At 40.5% G+C, this 23,333-nt stretch overlaps 1 protein-coding gene across 6 annotated transcripts in view; it reads left to right on the top strand.

Moving 5' to 3' along the window:
• VGLL4 (vestigial like family member 4) overlaps nt 1–23,333 on the top strand; it is a 92,460-nt gene that overhangs the window by 6,182 nt on the left and 62,945 nt on the right. The window contains exons 2-3 of one of the 6 annotated variants that reach the window (XM_040646213.2): nt 2,228–2,300; nt 12,157–12,233. In XM_040646213.2, the coding sequence (XP_040502147.1) occupies nt 12,170–12,233 (64 nt within the window). In that variant the 5' untranslated portion in view covers nt 2,228–2,300; nt 12,157–12,169. Of the gene's footprint in view, nt 1–2,227; nt 2,301–4,912; nt 4,989–5,419; nt 6,095–6,281; nt 6,533–12,156; nt 12,234–23,333 lie in introns of those variants that run through there. The other 5 variants (XM_046899884.1, XM_015293055.4, XM_015293056.4 and 2 more) reach the window with 5 other exon arrangements.

The following is a 23,333-nucleotide window of genomic DNA, read 5'->3' as shown; positions in this document are numbered from 1 at the left end:
ATGTATATAACTTATTATTCTGAATATGTAACTACATCTGAGTATCATTGATTATACTGATCTTTGTTTTACACTGAGTTTATCACTCAGGGTTTTGCAGTGCATTGTTTGTGTCCATTTTACCATCGCTAATGAACTTGAACAAAACTTCTACAAATTAAAACCAGTGGGTTAATGCTGAAGAGTGCTTTTAATCTGTTAATCTGACACTCCTATTTCTGCTTAGGTATCTCATCTTTTTTCATCTTATGGGAATCACCATAGGGTACAATCTTTTTTCCTGGAACAAAGCAAGCAAAAGTACCTGTGGTTAAATGTTCTGAGACAATGGAGTCAGTGGTGTTCATATTTATACTTCAGCTTTGGAAGTATTTTACTGTTTGCTTTAAGATTATGCTTCTGTTCTGACCCTGCTCCAACTGAAATTATAGAGTCTCTTTTAATCTTCCTTTGGATGATGGGGCAGGCGGTAATGAAGAGGGCAAGCTTTGTCTTGAAGCAGGTAATAAATAACCAACTCCATCAACTTACAGTTTGGATCGACTTGTCTGTCTGGAATTACTGCTATTTAACACATTATGTTCTAATGAAATAATAAACTATCTTCAAAAAAATTAGCGTCTTTTAAAATCTTATGTGGTATGTTTTGAATTTGGTTGTGTTTTTATGTAAGATAGCTTTGAGATGCAATGCAAACAAATCTAGATTTTTACAGAGAAGAGTTTTAGATTCAAAGTTTAGCAATCTTGGCATTGAAGAAAGTCTGTTTGCTTGTGAGGCTGTGTAATTTGTTTTGGATAAAAATGTATTTTGACATGGTTTTAAAAGATGCTGTTATTGATAAAAAATATTTTATTTAAAGAAGATATAAATAGATGTATGCATTATAACTGTACTGACAGATACTATGCATGAATAACATACCTTATGTAGCCTGTGATATGTACGGGCCTGCTCTGAAAGTAATGCCTCCCTTTTTACGTTGGCCCACCACTTCAGAGGTGGATGTTGGTGATATGGCAGTAGAGGTTGAACCTTCCCACCAGTATTTCATTATGTTTTGTTATCATTTAATGTATGCTCTTTGTATCTTTGTTTAGTTTCTGTGGAAATAAATAGGAGGCATTACTTTCAGAGAGGTGTATGTACGGTGTTGTTTTGTGTTAGCTTAGGAAAAAGTGTTTGCTTTGTGGCACAGACTTAATTATCTTTGTGCTGTGTTTCTACTAGTACATCTTACCTTATCTTCTGTTACATCTAAGAAGATAAGTACATCTTATCTTCTGTTTAGACTTGAGTTAGCTTCATGTATTTCTGTGGTGTTAGAGAAGTATTCTTACTGCTGCTGCTCAAAACAGCAAAAGTGAAATAGTGAAATTGCAGCGAGGAGCTGGAAGAAGTCAATTCCTTTTTAACATGCAGTGGATGCGTGCTGGCAAATTACTGCATGCTATGGGCACTTAGAGAGAAAAAAGCTCCATCTCTTCAGATTTGGGTGTTTCTTCAGTTAACAACACAACACGTACCCCCTGCTACTACTAACTATTACAAGCTGAAATCACTTGAAAATTGTTTAACAAAACAGGTTTGAGCCTCATTCCACACTGAGTATCCCTGTCTAGTTAGTGCTAATATCACTGACAGAGTAAGGCATATCACTGCTGTGGTCCACATGTAAGGAAGTACTTGCCCAAGGCATTTTTAACCAACTGTTATTACAGTGGAAATGTGTTAATTTCTCAGTTGGTTGTGGAACAGATGTTATGTTTAATTTCAATAATAATTACAGGATTAATGGAAGAGGAGTAGAGTCTGCAGAGCGAGGACATGAGCTCTCCCTATGTATGACTGCATCTGTTTGATATATTTCCTTTTTTATCCTCTTTTTTTTTTTTTTGAGTTGGGGAGGGAGAAGCTTTTTTTTTTTTTTTAAGCACCTTAAAACAAACTGTGAAGCAATGGTAACTGTTCCAGGAAATTTCTTAAAAGTACACCTAGAAAGCAGGTTGTGCTGCCTATGAAATAGTAGCATCTTGTCATATTGAGCTGATTCTGTTCAGTGGGCTCAGGGACCATGTGTTGACACGAGTTCAGGGCAGCAAATCTTTGGCTGACAAGCATTCTCCTCAGCAGAAAATGTAGGTAATACTACTGCAACTGGAATGCACACTCAGAGCTCTTGACTTGAAATCATTTCTCTTGTCTGCTGGTTCCTCCTGGTCCACAGGTGTACCATAATGTTGTGCCTCAGCTGCCTGCTTCCAGTCCTCGTTTGCTGTTCTGGATCCCTCAGGCATTGGGTAAGTCTTCTGTTGCGTTGGCATATGGAGTGCAGAAGTAACACTGTGTGTCATTCCACTGGAATTTCACTACCTTTCTCACCCCACCCCCTTTCCACTTACCACTTTTCAGTGATTAATACACATGGAAGAACAGGTGTCCATTCAACTGTGGTCTGTTCTGGGATTTGAGTCACACCTTAAGCTCTCTGTTGGGTGCCTAAATTTGGGCTGAAATTTTTCATCTTAGTTCAGGTATAAACTGTCAGCTCTTGGTCAGTTTTCATGTTTCAGCGAAGTATGGTTTCTGCTGGCATTTAGCAAAGAGCCTTTGATACCATTCACTTGCAAAGTATGTGCAAAATGAAAAACAAATTGTAACACCCAAGCAAGCCAAAATATTGTTCATCAAACAAGATTGTTTTTGATTTACTAATCTGTGAATTTGCCTTTAAACAGCTTGGCTAAATATTAGCATGTGTTGAGCTCAGTGCCTTAAACAAGTTTCTCTTATGGTTTGATAGCTGTTAGGATTTGTTTTTGGTGATTTCCAGCTTTGACAATTAACAGTTTTTTTTATTGTTGTTTTTTCAACAAATGCTGATGCCTAACTTCAGTGGTGAAGTCTGTCTGTACTAGCAGTGTTTGTGCAGGAATGCATAGGGTCATCTTTCCCAGAAGGCTGATGTTTCCTCAGACTCCTTAGATGGTTTAATAAATACTCTTCTAAAACTTCTGCTGGGGGCTGTAATAGCATATGCAAGGATCAAAAGCTGTTTTGACCTCTGTTTTTCAAGCTCCTCCTCATCCCAGGAGCCGTCTCCTTAACAAAGAAACCTTTCCTCCTTCTTCCCCTCCAGCAGTTGTAAACAGGAGTGGTGTGCTTTTTTTCCTTGAAGATACATATTCAAAAGGTTTGTAATTAGTCTACAGCAATTCATCCACATGATACTTACCAGTGTCTATTTGAGATCTTCTCTCAGTGCCTGCGGTTTTGTTTTCCCTAGTTCAAAGTATTTTTTTGTGTTTGGGACTTCAAATATTTTTTTTTCCTCCAATAATTTCTACATCACTATTTTGACTACAGTTTTTTTCCAAAAAATAAATCATAAATTCCTGTTCTTCCTGGTAATGAAAATGCTATCCAGCTCAGTATTAAAATACCAAAATAATAAAACAACAAAAAAATAAAAACCTGTAACTATTATCCTATATCCTAAAGGCATGTATAAAATAACATTTGTCATACTTCTTGCCTTTCACTTTTTTTAGCCACTGAAATCAGTCCACTGGATATAGTAAGTGTGCTGAGCCTGAATCTGGAGTTCATTTAGTGTTTGGAATGCATTTCTGGCTAGCTTTTGATGGCCCTGAGATCTCATGACCTGTCCTTGCGAGGATGCGAAAATACTTCAATATCAGTTGCATGATTGTGATAGATTTTAAAATGAGAGTTGGTGAGCACAGCCCCATCACACTCTGACTTTTGCAGGATCAGGGTGCAGGGTTTGCCTCTGACCGTTGCCTCCCGTGCAGCCTCCCCACACCACTTGGCGGGGCTTCTGCATTGGCGGCCGTGCTGTGTAAACGTGGGAGCTGTGCTTCCTCCCCTCCTTTGTGCGCAAGTCCCATTTTCAGAAGCTAAAATAAACCTTTCTGTGTCTTGGTGCTTTTTTCCTTCAGCAAAGAGAGACAGCTGTGCTGCTTTTTATCTGTTTATGCATGTGTTAGAATGTATGTTTGTCACATTGAGAGAAGGAAGGATGAGCTGAGTAAGAGAAATATAATGAGCATATAAGAGCTTGAGATGTTTCATATGGCTGCTGCCCGGTGTCCTTTCCAGCTCCTACCACATCTCCACATCCCTGACTCCTCCTGTGATGGAACTGGGGTTGATCGGTTCTCCTTTGCTGTCGACTCCAAGAGGCCTCTGGAGAAACTTCAGTTCCTCCCAACATTTTGTAAGAGTAAAAATGTAACAGTATTGGACCTAATTCCTAAAGAGAGGGCTGATGCTCACAGCGGGCAACAGACCCTGGACCATACATGTATGTATGCCTTTACTGTGTCCCCTCCCTCTGTATTTATCTATGCAAGAAAACTGTGACAAAGCTCTGCAGCAGGGGTTGGTGAGACGTGGCTGTGTTGGGTCATAAGATGATGGCCTAGGGTACTGCAAGCAGCCCCAGTAGAAAAACTTCCTTATCTCTTAGTTGTTGTTTTATCAGGTAAGGACTTTAATTAGTGTGCTTATGCTCTTTGATCCTCTGTAAGTTGTATGATCTTGGCTTCTGATAAGTGGTTCTTTCACATCTACAGGTCTGACAGCTTCATTTCGTGAAATGTCTGAAGGCGGGCTCAGCGTGTTAATACGCTCAAGTGCTTAAGTCTTGAAAATTTGGGGTTTGGAATGAGCATTCCTGCAGGTCAGGTGGGCTGCTGCAGGGAGTGGATGGTGCCCAGGGCTGGGTGGTGTTCCACACTAATGTGTGGGTATCTTGGAACTGAAGAGGAGCCCCGGCTCTGGGAGCGTGGAGGTGCAGGAGAGTTCCCCGTCGTCCAAGGCAGTCACTCAGCTCTCATTTCACACACACTGCTTTTTGGCTACTTCCTCAGAGGGCTGAATGAGTCACACCGACTGCAAGAGGGGACTCCGGGAAAAAAAAGAACAACCGCTCCTCCAAACAAACCTACCACGCTTCGGGAGTAGTAAGTCGTAAACAGGCACTACAGGCGGAGCTATAGTATCGGCAAAGGGGACTTGTGGCCGGGGGCTGCAGGGCGAGGGAGGCGGTGCGTAGTGTGTTACCACAGAGCCTGGAAAAGTTGCTTTCCGCCCCTCTCCCTGAGCTGACGGGGGGCTGGGGAGCGCCTTTCTCACATGCTGAACGATAGAACGCTTTAATTCTAAAGGCGTGTGCTGCATCTGCTTTTCAGATTGCTTTGCTTTGTTCTCCACAGAAACGCCGTTTTCCCACCGTTTCCGAAGCGCTGCAGCAGGCAGGGCGCTGTCCCTCACTACCTGCTCTCCCGCCCTCCTTTCCCCGCCGCCTCCCGCGGCACCGCGCGAACCCCCCCGGGCGCTGCCCCGCCCCGCTCCTGCCGTGAGGGCCGTGCCGCGCTCCGGGCGGGCGGGGCCTGTCCGCGGCTCCGCTTCCTCCTCGGCGCCCGCGCCGCTCTCTCCTACCTGCGAGGATATGATGTCAGCGCCTCATTACCCTAATTATGCTGACCTCATAGCCCGGCCCGGCCAATGGGGCCGCCCCGCTCTCCCCACCTGCTAGCAGAATTCCATCATTCCTGGGATTCCTCCCCGGGCCCGTGCAGCGAGCGGCGCCGGGGCCAGCGGCGCCTGCTCCGCTCCGCTCCCGGGCTCGCCGCCCCGGCCCGGGAGTAAACAAGCGGCCCTCCGCCCCCGCCCGCCGCCTCCCCGCTCCGCCGCCCGCCCGGCCCCGCGGCCACGCCGCCTGCCGCCCGCCCGAGAGCACGCTGGTGAGTGAGCCCGGCCGCGGCGGGGCGGAAGCGGGGAGGCGGGAGGAAGGGGACAGGTGGCCCGCGGGGGCGACGGGCCCCGGGGCGCCGAGGGGAGTGCCGGCGGGAGGAGAGCGCGGCCCCGGGGCCGCTGACGGGCGGGGCGCCGCCGCCCTGCCGGCGCGGGAGAACTCCCGGCGCTGCGGGACTTTTCCCGGGCCGGGCGCCCGAACGTGTGTCGGCGCGGCGGGGGCAGCTCGCGGGGTTGGCGGCGGCCGTTGGCGGGGCCGGGGGCTCTGAGGAGCGGTCGCGGCGCTGCCGCCTCGGCGGGACGAGAAGGGGAGGTGAGCGCTGCCCCGGGTAACGGGCTGCCCCGTGCCTGCCCTCAGGGCCTGGAGCCGTGGCGAACGGGCGGCTTTCTTCGCGGGGTTGGGTCCTGCTTCAGGCGAGCGGCGGCTGCCGGCGGCCGTGTCGTGCCGTGCCGTGCCCTCAGGCTCCTCCTGGCTGTAGAGTGCCCTCACGGCCCGCCGCCCTGCGCCGTCACGGCAGAAGGTGCTGAAGCCGTCTGCTGGGAAATAAGCCGCCCTAAGTTTCTGTCTGGAAGCCTGTTGCACAGCTCCGGGACCGACAAAGCAGTACTTCGACTGCCATCTTAAATTCACACCTTGGCTTCAGTAGCGTGTATTTTTCTTTCGGACTTCCACCAGCAGCAGAGGGTCCTGTGGTGTGAATCTTGTCGAGTGAGTCCTAAGGGCACTGCTAGAGCCTTTTCACTCTGTCAGGTATATTCTGTTTGTAGAGCGTTTTTTAGCCTTTAGTGGTGCAGATTCAGTCTCCTCAGTCAGGCTGAGTTCGTATTTCCCAGGTGTTATCAGAAGTAATTAATTTTCAGAGCCAGGCTGGCAGCAGGTGACACCTGTGCACCTCTTTTGAAAGTGGGAACTGAAGGGCCGTTTCCACTGACACGAGAGAAGCTGTGAGGGCAGCTCATGTTCCTTTCACACCGCTGCTGCAGGGCTATCAGCGATACGAAGCGATGGGAATTGTGCAGTTAAACCGAAGCAGAGTAACCTGTCAAGTGCTCTTGCTGTGGTATAACTTTTCCGAAGAGTTGTTTGAGAGGAATGGGGCATTTTGGTGCAGGATGCTGTGTTGCTGGCCTTCCTCATCCCTGCTCAGTTATGACTCAGTGCTGTGAGTGCTACCAGCAAGCATGGAGTAGCAATTAGGCTGGTTCTGTAAGTCCTGAGCACTCAGCGGTGCTGCTGGAAGCCTAATGGGGTGAAATAGGGCTTGTAGTTAATCTTGGTGGAAGATAGTTGGTATAGACCTCTTGGTCTTGTTAACTGAAGAAGCATTACAAGGTGACAGGAGATATATATGTCTATGTATATAAATATATAGCTTTGATAACTAACATGATTGGGAGACACTCAGAAGGTTGATCTGTTTTCGGTGTTTGAAAGTTTTCCATTATAAAAGGTTCTGATTGGTTCCTTTTACTGTATTTAGATGTTGCATACTGTTTTTGTATCAGAATTTGTAACATGATGGATTTTTTAGGTTCAAGATACAGTTGAGTTAGACTTTTCCTGTTTAATTTCTTATGTTTGTTAGCTTTTAATTCAAATACTGTTATTAATAGATTTCTTTTTAGAACGTTTCCATGTTAAAGAGGATTTGCACATCAAGAAAACAAAAACCATAACATTAAATGCCAAGGTTTTGCTTTAAGCTTACTGTTTTATACGTGGCAAGTTAAATCATCAAGTTGTTTCTGTTTGGAGATTTAGCTCTTCATGCTTTCCACATACAAAACAAGCACAGTAAGAACCCAAGATACTAAACAAACATAAAAATAAGTGGTACTTTGATGACTCCTCTGATCAAATAGCTGAAACTCACTGTGATGATTGTACTGTTGTAAATGAGATACATGATCAGAACTCTACCTGAATTGAACTCTTAACAGTTAACGTTTTGTATGGCTATCTCAACATAGGATTTATTTATCCCCCAATAGGAGTTGTGGTGTAGGTGCAGTTGAAGGAATTTCAACATGTTGTGGCTTTTGAGGACGTATATCGACTCCAGCATGCTTTTCATTAGCATCATTCACAGTGCGGATATGCTTTACTCTCTCCTATCTGAAAAAACAAAAGCTCTTGACTACTTGGTTTTCAACAAATTATTGCATTATATTCCATTCCTCTGCAGCCTTTTCAGTTGTACTCAGAAGTTGTGTCTGGATTTCCTCTTCCATTGCACTTTCTTTCATTGAAATGAACTGAAATACCCCTCTTTCTCTGCTGACTTGGGATTATGGCACTTTGCCTGCATCCTTGTAGGTGCCGGCTGCTTTTGCCCTGTTTGCCTGTGCTCTTCAATTAACCATGCTTTCCTTATACTTCTGATTATTTACACTTCCTTCACTTTCATCCTCGCTCCCTCACTGCTTCTGGAGTATCTTGTTTTTTGTCTCACTTTTTCATTGTTATGAAGGACTTTATTTATTAATCCACTTCTCTCCCTCCAACTTCATCTCTGTGATTTCCCCAGGCACGTGAATTCAAGCACCAGGTTTTTCTCTCCATCATTGAAAAGTTCAGCCTTTCGCTCTCCTTGGCACCATGCAGATGTCTCTCTCTAGTTTGCACTCAGCAAGTTTGAAGGAGACCTCATAGTATTGTCTGCTTTCAGAAGTTTTTTATCAACTTGTTTGCAAGAGCCGTTGGCTGCTCTGCTGTTCTGTATGTCAGTCAGACCTGTGATCCACCTATTCTTATGAGGGTGACTTCTCTTTAAATCTTCATGTCCAAACTATGTCTACACCCTACTCACTTTTTTTATCTGCACAGCATGTCTTTGTGCAGACCTTTTGTTCTCATCCCTAAATGTATGTATCCCTTTTCCTATTTCTACCTTGTTACTTTGGTTCCTAGTTAAGATCCCTTCAAGCCAAAAGCCATCATAGCTCCATGCTGATTACTGCTGCAAGCATTATCTTTTCAATTTCTCTTTCCTTTCTGTTCCTTCACTATTCCCGTTTTGTTTAATCAGATATGAAGTTTGTCTCTGATTGGAAGTCCTTCCTGGCATACCCTGCTGTGAGTAACAACTGTCGTGGGATTGCATGAACGTCCTGTTGTCCAGTCTGCAGTTTGTCTTTGGTTTCCTACTGCTTCTAATTTAAGTTTCAAACAGGCAGGTTTAGGTTTTTGACCCGTGTTCCTTCTCTGATGCTCGGAGGGTATGGTATAAGTCCATGAAAACACTTAATGGTTCATTTTTAGAAGGTCTGATTTCTCTGATGCTATACTCTGCAAATGTTATCAGGCATTTGCTAAGCTGAGCGTACCTGTGCGTGGCATTTGCAGAAGCTTGAAAAGAAGGGGCAAAACAATGTGTTGCTTCATTATACTGACAGGTATTATGTTCTGATGAGTCAGTGATAATCAGTGGGATGGTGTCTGAGCAGTAAATAAGTTACTAAACATCTCTTAGATAGGATTTTACATTCTATGTCTTTGCTATTTTTCAGAATGTTTCTGTGCTGCTGTGCAGGTGAGATGTCAGAGTAGGGAAATACTGAGTAGAAGCAGTAGCCAATAACTAATAATTGAAATTACTGCAGATAAAAGCACCTTAAGCTCTTGTAAAAGTACTTTCAGCTCACGCCGCTTAAACAGTTAGGATTTTTTTTTTTTACAAGAGTCTTAAACCGAGAGTTAAACTGTTTCATAGTGTATAAACCCAGTCTAGCCAGAGGAAGTTAAGTTTGTGTACGTCATCTTGCCAGGCACTTGTTTTCCCTTTTGAGACCTGGATATAGACCAATTAGCACATGGGCTAAAATGCTGGGGTTTAGGTTTGTTTCTACTGCTTAGAGAAGTTTTGGTATAACAGAGTTAATGCTTTTACCAATACCCTGGGAATTCAACCTTCAGTTCTGAAATATGGCTGTTGAGAGGAGCGATGGGGCTGTCCTCTGAAGGCTGCCTGAGTACATGGAGCAGTTGCTGTTCTTTCTGAGACAAATGAGGATTTCAAGCTCTGAACCACCAAGGGAAGATTCTCCTCTCATTCTCGTAGGCAACCTTTGTTTCTTTTCTCAACTGCTGTCCCTGAGTTGTTTGCTTAACTTAGGGACGGAGGGATATTTCATACACTTTGAATATAGCCTGGGAGTTTTTAGCTCCTTGAAGGTACTTTCTAAAACTGTAAATGTGCGCAGCATCTTGGAAAAATCACAGCATATGTGGGATCACAGCCTGGCGTTTGCAGATGGCTGTATGAGCAGCATCCCTTCAAGGAAGCTCTTGAAGAGGCACAACATTCTTCACAGGGCATTAACTGTTAGCAAAACACTTCTGTAACTCTCCATGATGTAAAATTCCAAGAGCATGCAAAGCTACAAAACTATATTGAGGGCAGTTGTGCTGAAGTTGTTCTTAAAGTGTCTGATTTCCTGCGGAGAATTCAGCCTTGGTTCCTGTTTCCTTCTCTCAAGGCAGATTTCTGTCACCAGCTAACTTTCTTACTACGAGCGCCTTCTGGAAAGCTCTCGTTATTCCCAAATTACTGAAACACTCGAGGAAAGCAGCAGTAGAAAACTTGTTTTCAGTAAAAGACATTATAATACCTTTTTGTGTTATTCTTTACCGAGAGATTTTCTAAGGAACTGACCAAAAAAACCCAGCATTCTTTTGACATGTAGGACAAAGCTGGTTAGTGCTAAATCATGAGATAGCCGTCAGTTTGGTGTAGCTGCCTCATCTGATCAGAAACGTTGTCATCTTTGTTTCCAGCAGAGCTTTTGCTTTGTTAGAAGAGTCTGTGTGAGAGGGTCAGTGATCAACAGTCAGAGGGAAATAAAGTGGTGCTGTTTTAAAGTCCTTGGGAAACAAAAGGGAGAAAAGAACCAAGCATGGCGGGCTGAGAGATCGGAGTGCAGTGATGGAGATTTCCCTACTGAATACTGTTTGCTTTGATTTGGAAGAGGGAGAAGTTGAAAACGAAATAAAGAAATATTTAGTTAAGACAGACTTTGTAAAATCAGAGTCTAAGGTCTCGTTTTCTAAAATGTGTTGCCTACCTAAACTGCCTTTAAGGAGATGGGCTGACTGGTCTGTCTGAGTTAAAGTACCATTCTTGAGCAGAAGCTGATTCTGACAGCAAGGAAGAATGTCTTTGTCCATGAGTGTGATGCTGAGTTATTGCAAGTTTCTCCATTCTTCTTGGCAGTTCTGTGGAAACAAGAGGGGTTTTAAGTCTGTTTTGAAAAAATATATGGCAACTTAAACGTACTTAAGAATCCTTTATCTTATGCTTTAAAATCTTTGATTAATTTTAGAGTCTTTGACTTTATTTAGGAAGAGGGAGGAAGGATAGTGGAGGTTTATTATTCATAGTGCAAAGTCAAAGAAATGGCTTCCCAAACATGTGCTTGTTGTTAAGCTCACATACACGTGTTTGAGATTTCTCTGTCTGAGATTTCCTTTCTTTCCTCTTTTTCTCTTCTTACTTTTCAGTGTGATTTGGAAATAAAAGAGGAAATTACAGTGAGCCATTTTTATGACAGTCTATCATACAAGCTTTGGGAAGGAAGAAAAAAACAGCAAAGACATTGTTAGCAGTCCAGGGTTGTCTCTCTTCCTCTATTTGTTTTCCCATCGGTTCTGTCTCTGCAGTTGTCTTATTCTAAAACAGATACAAGTTGCTGGCCTTTCAGTGAAAGCATCTTGACAATGTGCTACTCTCCTCTTTACTTTCACTTTCATATCTTCTTACATAGAGAACTTTTCAGTTTTGAAGCCATTTATGTGGCACTTATGTAAACATTATTAACTTTTTTTTATTTTATTTTTGTGGAAGAGACTGGCTTAGTAAGCTCCTAAAATATACATTGTTATGGGATAGGGGGGGGTTAATCTTTTCAGTATGGGAATAATGTGAGTTGTATGGGGAAAGAACAGGTACAAGAAGTTACTGAGGTGTGATGGTGATTATATAAGCTACAGTTTTCTGTCTGTGGCGTACAGATGCCCGCTGAAGGCTTGACCGTACATTCATGATAAGAAAGTGGCTTAATAGCTTACAAGCTTCAGATAATTTCACTTTGGGCATAGGAGGATATGGGGTGCAAATTTATTGAAGATTCTGGGTCTAAAGCAGTCTTAAGCTGATGTGGATTATTGGGCCAGCTATCTACTTCAGGCAAGCTGCATCTTTGGGTATTGTCTCACGTAGCTGTCTGGATGGAAGGAAGGCATGTAGAAAAGAAGGAAACCTTAAAACGGGCACCAGGAAAGATGATAGGATTTCTTGCATTTGTAATTTAGTGACCAAATAACTGTGTACTGTTGAAGCACTATAAAATTTAAGACCTCCTCTCTGAATTTTCCAGGATCCAGAGAGGAATGGAGACTCCATTGGATGTTTTATCAAGAGCAGCCTCTCTAGTACATGCTGATGACGAGAAACGTAAGTTTGAAACTTAGTTCTCTTTTGTTGGATCTGGATATTTATGTTTGCACTGTGTATTAGCCTAGGGGTTGGCTTTGCTCGTTTTTGCAGCTTTTTGAATCTGACAGGTAGGAAGATGTCTTCAGAAGCCCTTAAAACATGGTCTTCCTCAAATGAGAAAACAATATATTGCATGTAAATTGCTTAGCATGCAAAACAGTAATTCCTTTCATTTTAAAATGTGCTTAGCCATCTATAGAAAAGTGCCCAACTTTTCCTAATTACTTTTGCATTGTTAGTAGGCAAAAAAAATTGTAGTGGAACTGCTGTCCAGCTAAGGAGGATTTGAGAACTCACACTCCTCAATGTTTTCAGTTAGGCCTGTTCTCTTGTAAGAACACATAACTGGGTGTGCATGGATGGATGGCAGAGATTTCTTTCCAGCTTATAAAAACTGGGAGGTAGACTGTTAGAATTAGTACTGAGCATTTCATTTTCCTCTCAGCACTAGTAAATGATGAGCACAGGATGTTAGCTTGGTAAATGTCAGTTGCAGCAATGGAGTAACGTGTTGCCAATCGTATGGGTAGCATTTTCACTTCTCTTAGCATTCACATTAGATGTCTAAGGTGTGTTAGCCAATGTCAGCAGAATTTTTTCATTTCTGGCAAATTGCAGTTGTACTTTACAGAATGAAGTATTAGTAATAACTTTGTTTTTCAGGTTTTTTTCTGAGTAGTGTATGTTTCTTGGCTATCAACCTGAATAGATGCTAACTAGAAAAATGGTATTCTGGCTTTTAAACTGCTTTTGTGTGTATCTTCTGTGCATTGTCACCTCTTAAGATTGATTCCACTTTTCTTTTTAATCTTTGCTCTTTCATTCTGTGAACTTTTTTTTTTGAAAAGTGAAAAGTTTTGAATGTTTTATAAAAGAATTCATTTACTACTGCTGCTAATCAGCTTACTGAAGTACTTGCAATAGTAAACAAACACTGCATGTTTGAAGATGAAGTTTCATCATGTTTGTCCATTCAAGTATTCAAGATAACAGTAGCTCACTATTGAAGATATTTGAGAAGTGATGGTTTTATGCTCTCATGAGCTCTTCTCTGTTATTGTGTCTGTTTTATAATGAATATTGCTGTTCTTTCATGTTCACCTTTCTGCTAGATAAGGAGCAAATTTGTACTGATCCTACTACAGTGGGATGATTTAGTTTAATGCTGCAGTTGTTGACTGTTACGGGTGAAATGAACAGCAGTGAAAGTCCTCGAGGAGATTTCTCTGTTATTTTGGATTGGGGAATTTCTCTTATAAGCTAACTTGCAAATTTGCAGGGAAGACAAAAGCTTGGCCTGTTTTCCTTTGGCTGTGTTCTTTTACTACATACAATTGGAGGGACTTCTTTTGGAGTAGTCCTCACATATTTTTAGCATGCATTATCAATTTTCTTAAGTTTGAGATGCTTTTTTGTTGTTGTTGTTGCCTACTGCCTAAGTATTCTAGTTTGAATTAGATTTTGAGTTCCATGGGGTAGGAATGTTGGGCTGGATTTAGAGAATCCAGAGGAAGCCTGATTCAGCACAACTCGCATGTGAGGAAGCTGATGTGTATCTGGTTCTAATTTACATTCCTTTAGTTTTACTACTTAGACTTAATTAGATTTATGTCACTCTGCAACTTCTGACTTAGATCGTCTCTGAGTTTGTCCTGTTGCTGTGCACACTGCACTGTGCACCAATCATGCTATCGTATGGAAAGCTGCTAGGAGGAAGAAATAATAGCCCAGACCAGTTGCTGAACTTGAGCTTTTTTGTGTGTTGACTTGTGGAAATTGTACCAGCAAGTGTTGCTCACTTTGTGTTGCAGAATGGATACTAAGAGGCTGAAGTTAGTCCTAGGCCAGAATTGGGCACACATCCTTGAGCTTTCCAGTGAAGTGCCTGGCATTCCCCTCCTGCAGTTTTAGCAGTGGTTCTTCTCTGTATCTCTGTATCCCATATTGAATTCTACATAGTTGTTAATATCCCAGTCACAATGCACAGTAATAAAAACATTAGTGTTTTATTTTTTATTTTTGTGCTGGAACAGAAGTTTGTCTAAAGGACAATTCCTGATGTCCTTTATACATTGCCTGGTGGAAATATTTTGTTTCTTGAATGGAGACGAAACAACTGAAGCCAGATGCTTTCCTGACATGAGGATACTCTGAAGAGACGAGTGGTTAGGTTCCAATGGATCAGTAAATCTTCTTGTAAATGTGCTTATGGTCATCCAAGGTAAAAAATAATATGAGATTTGCAAGGAGCTAATTTGTCACTTGAAGACTTGTCACTAATCGCTGAACTGCCAGTAGAGAAGGGAAAGGACGTAGGAAGTCTGCGCTGTTTATGAGCAGCTGTTCCAGGGTAGGTAATGTACAACTCTTCATCTGTAAATGGCATTTGTAAGGTATTGCTGCGTGATGCTTCTCCCCCCCACCCCCAGCCAATCATTGTTCAGTTGGCTTTGTATGAAGAGAGCATCTGTAAGGCCTGTGTATGCATGATGTCTTTTTAATGTTGTCAGAGCTAGACACCTGAACAAATGTTGATTATTGTAGAGATGCAAAAGTCAAGTTTACTATGAGATTTTTGATGCTGCTCTTCTGTTCTTCTTTCCCTAAACCACTCTTACTGGAATTGTATTGATCTTTCATATTTTCAGGACTTATGGTGGCTAATTTGGGAAGACCACAGTTTCAGATGGTAATATTTTAGGAAGTCATTACTGGAAATGCAGTTTTCCCTCCCATAACTGTGTCAGACTGCAGATGCTCAAACATTGGGAAATATTATTTTGTATTTATCTTGTGTAAAAATAAGGATTTTGAGAATTGGTCTTTCAGTTATAAACAGTGATTTAAAAGCATAATGTTGTTATTGAGACAAAATAATGAGGGAAGAAGCTAATGAGAGCTTGCACACACAGAACAGCACTGCGAACGCTGAGTATTTGTCCTGTAACATGTTGCTTATACCTCCTTCCAGTGAGCAATTACAGTTCATGAGTATGGGAATGGAAGAGAGAAAAAGCATGCTGTTTCTTACGCTCTCAGGATAACATAGTGAGAAGTCTGTTTTTGGCAAACAGAAGACTATATACTTCCACAAGGAAATGAAAGATTGGGAAACAGCTAATAAATGGCACAAGGAAGTCCAGGGTAATAGCTTTGCATTCCACTACGTTGTGCCAATTCCATAACAACTGAGTCCTTGTTTACGTTTTGAAACCCTACAATAGGGGACTGCATTTAAAAGAAGGATGATCTTTGATCATGCCGTTCTTTGTGAACATGTGGAGGAGTTGCATGTGATATCCTTTTTCTACATGTAAGCCTGGAATTGCTATTTTGCACTTCTTGCCTGTGATGTCTATTATTCTTTGGCAGTAGTTCCTTTCATGTGGCTTAGTTTAATCAACTTCAAATAATTAAGCTAGGCTGTATAGTTGGTATGTCTGGTACAGAAACATTATTGTGCTTTAAAATCCCAGCCCTAATGTATTTTGCCACGAAGTGATGGATAGTTCTTATGAATTAAAAACTGTTCTTATGGTCAGAGCTTATCTGTTGTGTTTAGCAAAGCAGAAACTTAAGCTTTCTGGAGGAAAATCTGATTCCTAAGCAGTAGTATTTATGGTTGTAATCCCTCAACAGCTATTGAAGGTGTTAAAACCAGATTTGTCAGTTAGTCATTTATTTAATAAGTGATGGGGAAAGAAGGAGTCCTGTTAGTTTTGGAGCAGAATTTATGGCATAACTCATCTGTTAGTACTGAAAGGAGGAGAAGTATGGAAGTGTGATGTTTCTGTTTGGTAGCAGTGTGATGGAAAAACATATGTGGTTCGATCATTGAAATGCAGCCTGAGTCATCTGTTGTTGCTGCATGAATACCAAAAACCTTAAATAATAAAACGCTGTGAGTAATGACGTGTAGTATTCTGCTTTTGGATTTATGAACCATATAGACTAGGAAAATATTTATATTTCTGTGTTTTAAATATCAGTTCGTCTTTTTTTTCTTTTTTTTTTTCATTTAATACTCAAATGGCTGTATTCCTGACCTTCTGCTATTGTTTTCCAAAAACACTTTATAGCTGACCTTAATATTTTCAGAGAGGAGCTTTCTGTGAAATGACATCAGGGCCATCTCATCATTTTTAGGATTTTCTTGAAATTGGGAGTGTTAAAAGGGAAAACTTGTTCCTCGATGTGCTTCCCTCCACCCTCCATACTCTTATCTCCACAAAACTTCACCCTTTATTCTCCCTCAAAGTTTATTGTAGCAAGGAAATAAAGAATGAGTCGCACTACGTTTTCAACTTGTTAAATAGGCTGGAAAATGGGGCTGTTGTCTGCTTGGCGCCTAGATGTATTTTAATAGCAGTAGAACACCATTAGCATACTCAGTGGAGTGGTGGTAATGCCTTCAGGAACAAAGTGTCTAAATTTTTTTTTTTTTTAATTAATTTTAAAACATTTTGAAGACATTATCTGGCTGCAGTTGATAAACATGCTGTAGCATCCTTCGGCATAGCAGATGTTTTCTAAGCCAGTGTGGCTTGGGCAGAAACCGGCTGCTCGAGTTCTGAGCCATGTCAGCCAGACAATAAGTCTTTTCTTTCTGAATCCCTTCTACCTAATTGGTGATACAGTGTTTGCAGTGATTGCTGGCATTACCTCCAAGGAAATTATGTTTGCTGAAACACTATCTCTTTAAATGTTGTTTGGCACAGGGAGGGAAAAGAATCTTCTTACTAGAATGGAATTTGTCATCAGATACCAACCGCTGCTCTGAAAACTGCAGCTGAGTGAATACCATATTGTTAAGCATGATAGCACATACACAACCATGTGGAACTTGTCAGTGCTTATGCTTCTAAATGACTGTTGTCTCTGAAACGGGGTATCTGGGACTTTGGGCTCGGTTTGGTCTATTCTACAGAACTAAATATTTGTTATTGTCTGCATTTGGGGAAAAATACGGGGAAAATTATTCGGTCATTGTGGGTTTTTTCTGTTTTTATGGTGGGTGATTGGGAGTATACAAATGGGGGATTTTTTACAGCTAGGCAGAATATACTAGCTTGTGAAAACCTGGCCATTTTTAACGTACTGGATTGTTCTATTTCATTAAAAAACCAACCAAGTTCCTCCTTAGCTAGGAGTGCTGCAGGCTGACTCGTGAAATGCAGGGTGCTTTCCCAGGATATTCTTTCCACATCTGTAAGAACACTGAGAATCAGGGTGTGCTTGGACACATGCTGTGTCACACATGAAAAGCTAGCGCACTCTCATCTGGGACAGCATTAGAGAGAAGGGAGTTAGAATGATTCAGAAATACTTTGGATTTGGGCTACTTTCTGCTGTCTGTCCTTTCTCGTACTTGATTGTGTTTGTAGTCATTGCAACATCTTATCCTTGAGTCTGAAAAGGTAAGAAGCAGGAATGCTTTACAACTTCCTGGTTGGCTCTTGCCAATAGGCATGCTGTCCCTCCCGTTGCTCAGGTTCTATCCACCAGATGCCATACATTCTGCAGTGACTGTTACTCATTTTCCAGATGGCAAAGCAGGACGTTTTGGGAAAGAGAATGTCTTTGGTGCAGTGTAACAGTTCTTCATTGTTTACGCAAGCAGGCAAATAAGGAAGTACATTTTTCTGTAAGCAAATTAAAAGCCTGTGTTTAAGAAAGGAGGATTCAGAAAGCATTATGTTCATTTTTGATTTAAAGACCTTATGCTGAATCAAAGGATGACTTGATTTAAAGATATCGGTTTTATACACAAAAGATGTTAAAAACAGTATTGCCACTGTGAAGTTAATTTCTTTACAAGGACTGTGGTGTTAAAATTGAGGTCGCTGACTCCTTTTTTCTGTTCTACAGTCATCAGTGAAATGATTGCAGAGTGTTTGGAGTCCTGTTGTAAACATATCGATCTCAGTTCTTAATGAGCATATGTTTGGTATTTTCTCTTCCCTTGCTGATAGTCTGGACTTTATTTATGGTTTGCCATTGAGATTCTGACTTGAAAGATGAGGAATCTGAATGTGCGTTTTCCTGGTCCCATATGAGTGTCCTAGTTAATGGCTAATGAAATAAAGGGAGAATAGAGCCAGTTGTCCAGTGGGATATTTTACTAATTCATTTCTTTTGTTGTTATTAAAAACAAAAAATGATATTTTGCTCCAGGCTACAGAGAGTGTATTTCTCCCCAAGAAGCAAACCCCCACATGATTTACTTATAAATGTCCCTCTTTTGCTGTCGAACCAAAAATGAACTTACTTGTATAACTCTTATGACAAATCTTTAATGTAGTTACAAACAATGCCACTACAGAAATGCCTATTGTCCATAATCCTGAAAGGAGAAATGATTCTTATTTAGCAAGTTGTGAAGTGATTTACAACCCTTTGTTGTTGTTTTTATTTTTACTTCTGCTCTGATTTTAAACTTAATTGCACGTTAATTAAAATTTGTCTAAAAAAAATCCTTAAGTGTATTACAAAGCATTCTTGTCCATCTGCTGCAACAATATTGTGTCTGATGATAATACCTTCATGATGCAGGAATTACATTTGCTTTGCATGTATTTATTGTTTTGTAAGAGAAATTCTAAAGGGTAGCTGGACAGAAAGGCTTTTGTGTGTTCTTGTGTTCTCATTTTAAAATTGGTTCATTTTATCCCATGCACCAGGCTTAATTTTCCTGTAACTGTGGCAGTAGTAACGGCTTTTGTTTTCTGGGTTGTGCCCCTTTTGTCTGTTCGGTTCATGTGGGAACATCTGTGTATTACAGCTATAACTTTACTATGATAAATCTCTGGCCTTTATTTGTTTTCCTTAGGACCAGGATATATCTGGCTCATAATAGCAAAAGAGCAACAGTTCATTTATGGCTCCATCTGTCTCCTCTCCTATGTATATTTTTTTAAACCCTAATGTCCCTCATGCATTTCCTGACCTGGAAAGAAAAGAAGTCTGAATTTACCTCCTAATTATGATGTAAATGGCGAACCTCTTTCAGTAGTTGTTGCCCACAGAATTATGTTGTCAGTAGACAACGTCATTCCAGTAGTGGTCTAGATTTCAAATATGTTAAAATTCAGCAGTGTTGGCCTTCTGATTGTAATCTGTAGGCTTACTGTGCAAGGGCCTCAGTCTTTGAGTCAGTTTCAGAACACGTTGCGTAATGCTGGCACAACATAGGTTGCTCTGTTATGCCATATCGATCTAACTGCAATTCTTATATACCAAAATTATGAGCTCAATTAGTAGAGTTGAATAGTTAATTAGCTTTAAAATTGTTGTATTAACATCTTAAGAAAGTAGTGTTGAATTGATGAAATAAGGAAAAAAAAAAACTTAAGAATGTCAATTATTTCATGGTTTGAATATGAAAGAAAGTAAGGGATTTTTTGCTTTTTTAGTGTAAAAAAAAAAACAAACAATTTACAAATTTTTAATCTACCCTTTCAATAAAAATCCACTTTTTTCTTTTTAAAGTAGGCAGTTATCTAATCTTGATGGAAACCTCTGAACTATCTGCTTCTTCTTGGCTATGGTACCCTATAGACTTCATCCAATGTAATGGCAATAGCTGGTTACATTAATGTCTCGTCAGCTGCCTTAATCCCTTGGAGTGAACTTCTCATGACTCTCAACAGATGTTTTGCCTTTAAAGGTCAGTTTAACTTTCTGAACAGACCAGCTCCTTGCTTCCCAGAGCATGCCAGCATAGTTAAGAATTGGAATGTAGTTTGACATCAGGAATGAAATTTCCTGAATTTTTCTAACTTCTTTGGTTACTCACCCAAATGTCACGTGATAACCCCTTTTATAATAGCTACGAGTGTATTTCAAAAGGAAAATAGTGTCAGCAGAAGAAGATTCTATGAATGATGAGAACAAGTTGTTATGTAGCTTTAAGGCAGAATCTTTCAGGTTAAAAGTAGTGTATTTTCATAATGTTTACTTGTATTACAACAGTGTATGGAGGCATGGTTGTGCTGGGTATTGAGAAGCATGTGTAATTAAATTCCCATCTAAAACATAGGCTATGCTTCTTCATGTATGATACTTAAAAACTCAAAAAATGAAACCCCAAAACAAAAACAACAACAACAACAACAAACACACGGAAAGCCAGATAATTAATAGTATCATCTTGAAAGTGGAAGTGGCAAGAAGTTGGCCCACAGAAGATCAGAGAAAGGAATGAAGTTAAAGTAAGCTATAAGCTCTCAGCAGGAAGACCATCTAATAAACTGTTAGCTTTTAAAATTAGAAACAATTGTATCCTGATATATTTTTAGGGAGAGTTGTATTTTGCTTCTCTGTTGGAATTGGTGATGTTTTACTATATGAGAGCTGTACATCCTGTGACCAGCAGAAATCTGCAGCAGGTATTTGAAAGGAAGCTGTTTCTCAGCCATGGACAGTTACTTGTTGGCTCGCACCCGAAGCATGTCAGTTCAGCCTGCCTCACGTAACTGTGCTGGAATGTAATATGGGTGTTGCATCTGTGTTGGGATTCCTGCAAGTATTTGGTGACTTTATTTCATAGTTTGGCTGTGGGTTATGGGAAAGAACATGTAGCAGATTTACATATGTGAATTATTACTGTGCTTATTATGGTGCTCTGTAACATAACTTTTTACTCTGTGATGTAACTTACAACATCATTTGGCATACATGCATATATTTTGTCAGTCTGCTGTATGAAAATTCCATTATTTTACCATTACTAATAAAATAATTTTCATTAATAATCATGCACAATATTGGGTTCTCAGCCAGCAGCTTTGCTGAAAGGTTCCAAGAATTTTCCTGCATTCAGGAGAGGGAAAACTTAGTTTTCTTGCACTTAATTCTCCCTTAAAATCTTAACATCTCAATTTCTATAGGTAGAGGAGCACCAAACAAGTTGCTGTATCCACTTGATAACCACAGTGCCATGTTGAAGTAATAACTTGGATCTTTATTCCTACATGCCTTCAGTGTTAATCTTCTTATCAAGCCTTATTTTTTTTACTGGTAATTGGTTTATTTTTACATTTCATATGTCTGTTGGATCTTTTGAAAATTTGTTTTAAAGTTTTTTTTCCTTCTCAAAATACAGTTGGTGGTATGTGCTGTTCCACTGACCTTAATGCAGAACCACTAATGCTGCTGTCTGTTTTGAGTCATACCATGATGTTAATGATAATGAGAGATTGTGACAGTAGAAGAATGTAGTTTTTCACTGCTGCTTTTGGCTGTTCACTCCTAGCGATGTGATGGTGTTCAAATGTGTGCGCTTAGGCTCTCCTTAACTATTTCAGCTATTAACAACAGTAGTGTACTTTTGTTTCTGATACTGCTCGAGTCTTTCTAAGTAACTTTCCAAACAAGGTAGGTATGTGCTTGCTGCCTTGCAGTGCTGTATCCTTAAGGAAATTCTGAGAGCGTGGGTCCAGCATGGGATGAATGCTGCAAGCCAAAATAAACTTTCAAGGAGTGTCAGAGAAGGACTTCCTGGTAGAGCAGAGTGATGATCACTCAGGTGATCTCCAGCAGGATGTAACATTTGTGGGACCTTCCTGTGCTAGTTTTTGGTGGTTATGAGAAGCCAGAAGGTGATGTGCCAGCAAGATATGAGATGGTAGACATTGGGCTGCAGTGATGAACCTCTGTGCAATAACTGTAAGTGTAGAGGTAGAATCATATGCACTCACGTGAGATCGTATTTTACAGCAGTACTGTAAGATTTCAAAGAAGATTTCAAATTTTCTTCTTCAGACCTTTCCTTATTTTTCTAACCATTAGTTTGTGAAAAGAAGTGGCAGATATAGGAGCTTTAGAAAGGGTGTATGTTAATCATTTTCTTAGTTTTCTTTTTCCTTAAATTTGTTATGTTGTGATCTTAACCTTTCAAAGTGTAATTGGTTTTCTCTATGTACTCTGTACTTATATTTCTGGGTTGAAGAATTTTGGTCTGAGCTGTTTTATTTCTTGCTTTTTTTTTTTTTTAAGCCGGTGCTTAAAAGCAAACATATGAAGGAAAATAGTTACACACATGCATTCATTTAAAGCAAAGAAAAGATAAAACAGCAAAAAAGACTTGTTTATAACCCACGAACAGCTTTTACAGAGTACTTGTGTGTGTATAAATGAGATAGTCAGCTGTGCGTGTGCATTCAGACTGAGATTGTGAAAAATTAATAGTTGAAGCCTTGCATTTAGGGCCAACTGCCAGCTGTTTTAAAATTAGAATTGTTGCAAATACAGAAGAATGAATCAGTATTGATAAATGGCTTATAACAGTTTAAATCCTGAAAAGATGGATACACACACACACACGTGTGTATATCTATCTATCTATCTCTATCTATATATATATATTCCTTAGGATCACAAGCTGGATGCGAGCTCAGCTGCTGATAACCCTGTGTCCTGGCAGCTGCAGAAGGCAGCCATGTGTTAAAGGTTGCACGCATTTGGGTAATTTTTGCATAATTCTCCTCATGAGGTTTGCACATGTGAGAGCTGCGTTCATTCCTAATCCGTACAATTGTTTTATGCCCTCCAGAACATGCAAATGAGTTCTGGTGTTTGTGATAAGTGTGTCTCTCTGAGACTCTCTGAAGTCTTTCTTTGAATTTGCTTTTTACCTGCCATTGTGGAGGCAGTATTGTGTGATTGCTCTGTAGTTCTTTGGTTTGTGCATATGAGTAATAGATTGCAGGCTGAAAATGAATGTACAGCTCATTGTTGGAATTAAGTTCATGGGCTGACTATTTAATTAAATGTTCATTGTGAACTGGTGTCCTCATGCTTTTGGTGCTAATGTGAGGAAATTCACTTAATATCATTTGTAAAATAACTGATTATTTTAATTCTGAGAAATTGCACTGAAATTATTTGTACTAATGCAGTGAAATATTTTAAATATTAGATGCTTTTAGCCAGTAATTAAGTAATATGCCAGTCTTGTGGTTTTATTTTATTTATTTATTTAATTAGTTAGTTAAAGTGTGAGTTTCTTCAGCCTTTTACTGAAATAGCAAGAAATAATTTGAAGATGCTTTGTTTCAG

This window comes from Gallus gallus, chromosome 12 (genome assembly GCF_016699485.2).
Source record: "Gallus gallus isolate bGalGal1 chromosome 12, bGalGal1.mat.broiler.GRCg7b, whole genome shotgun sequence".
NCBI classification, from domain to species: domain Eukaryota; kingdom Metazoa; phylum Chordata; class Aves; order Galliformes; family Phasianidae; genus Gallus; species Gallus gallus.
Note: the sequence above shows the minus strand (reverse complement) of the source record. Positions and strands in the feature narration are given on the sequence as shown.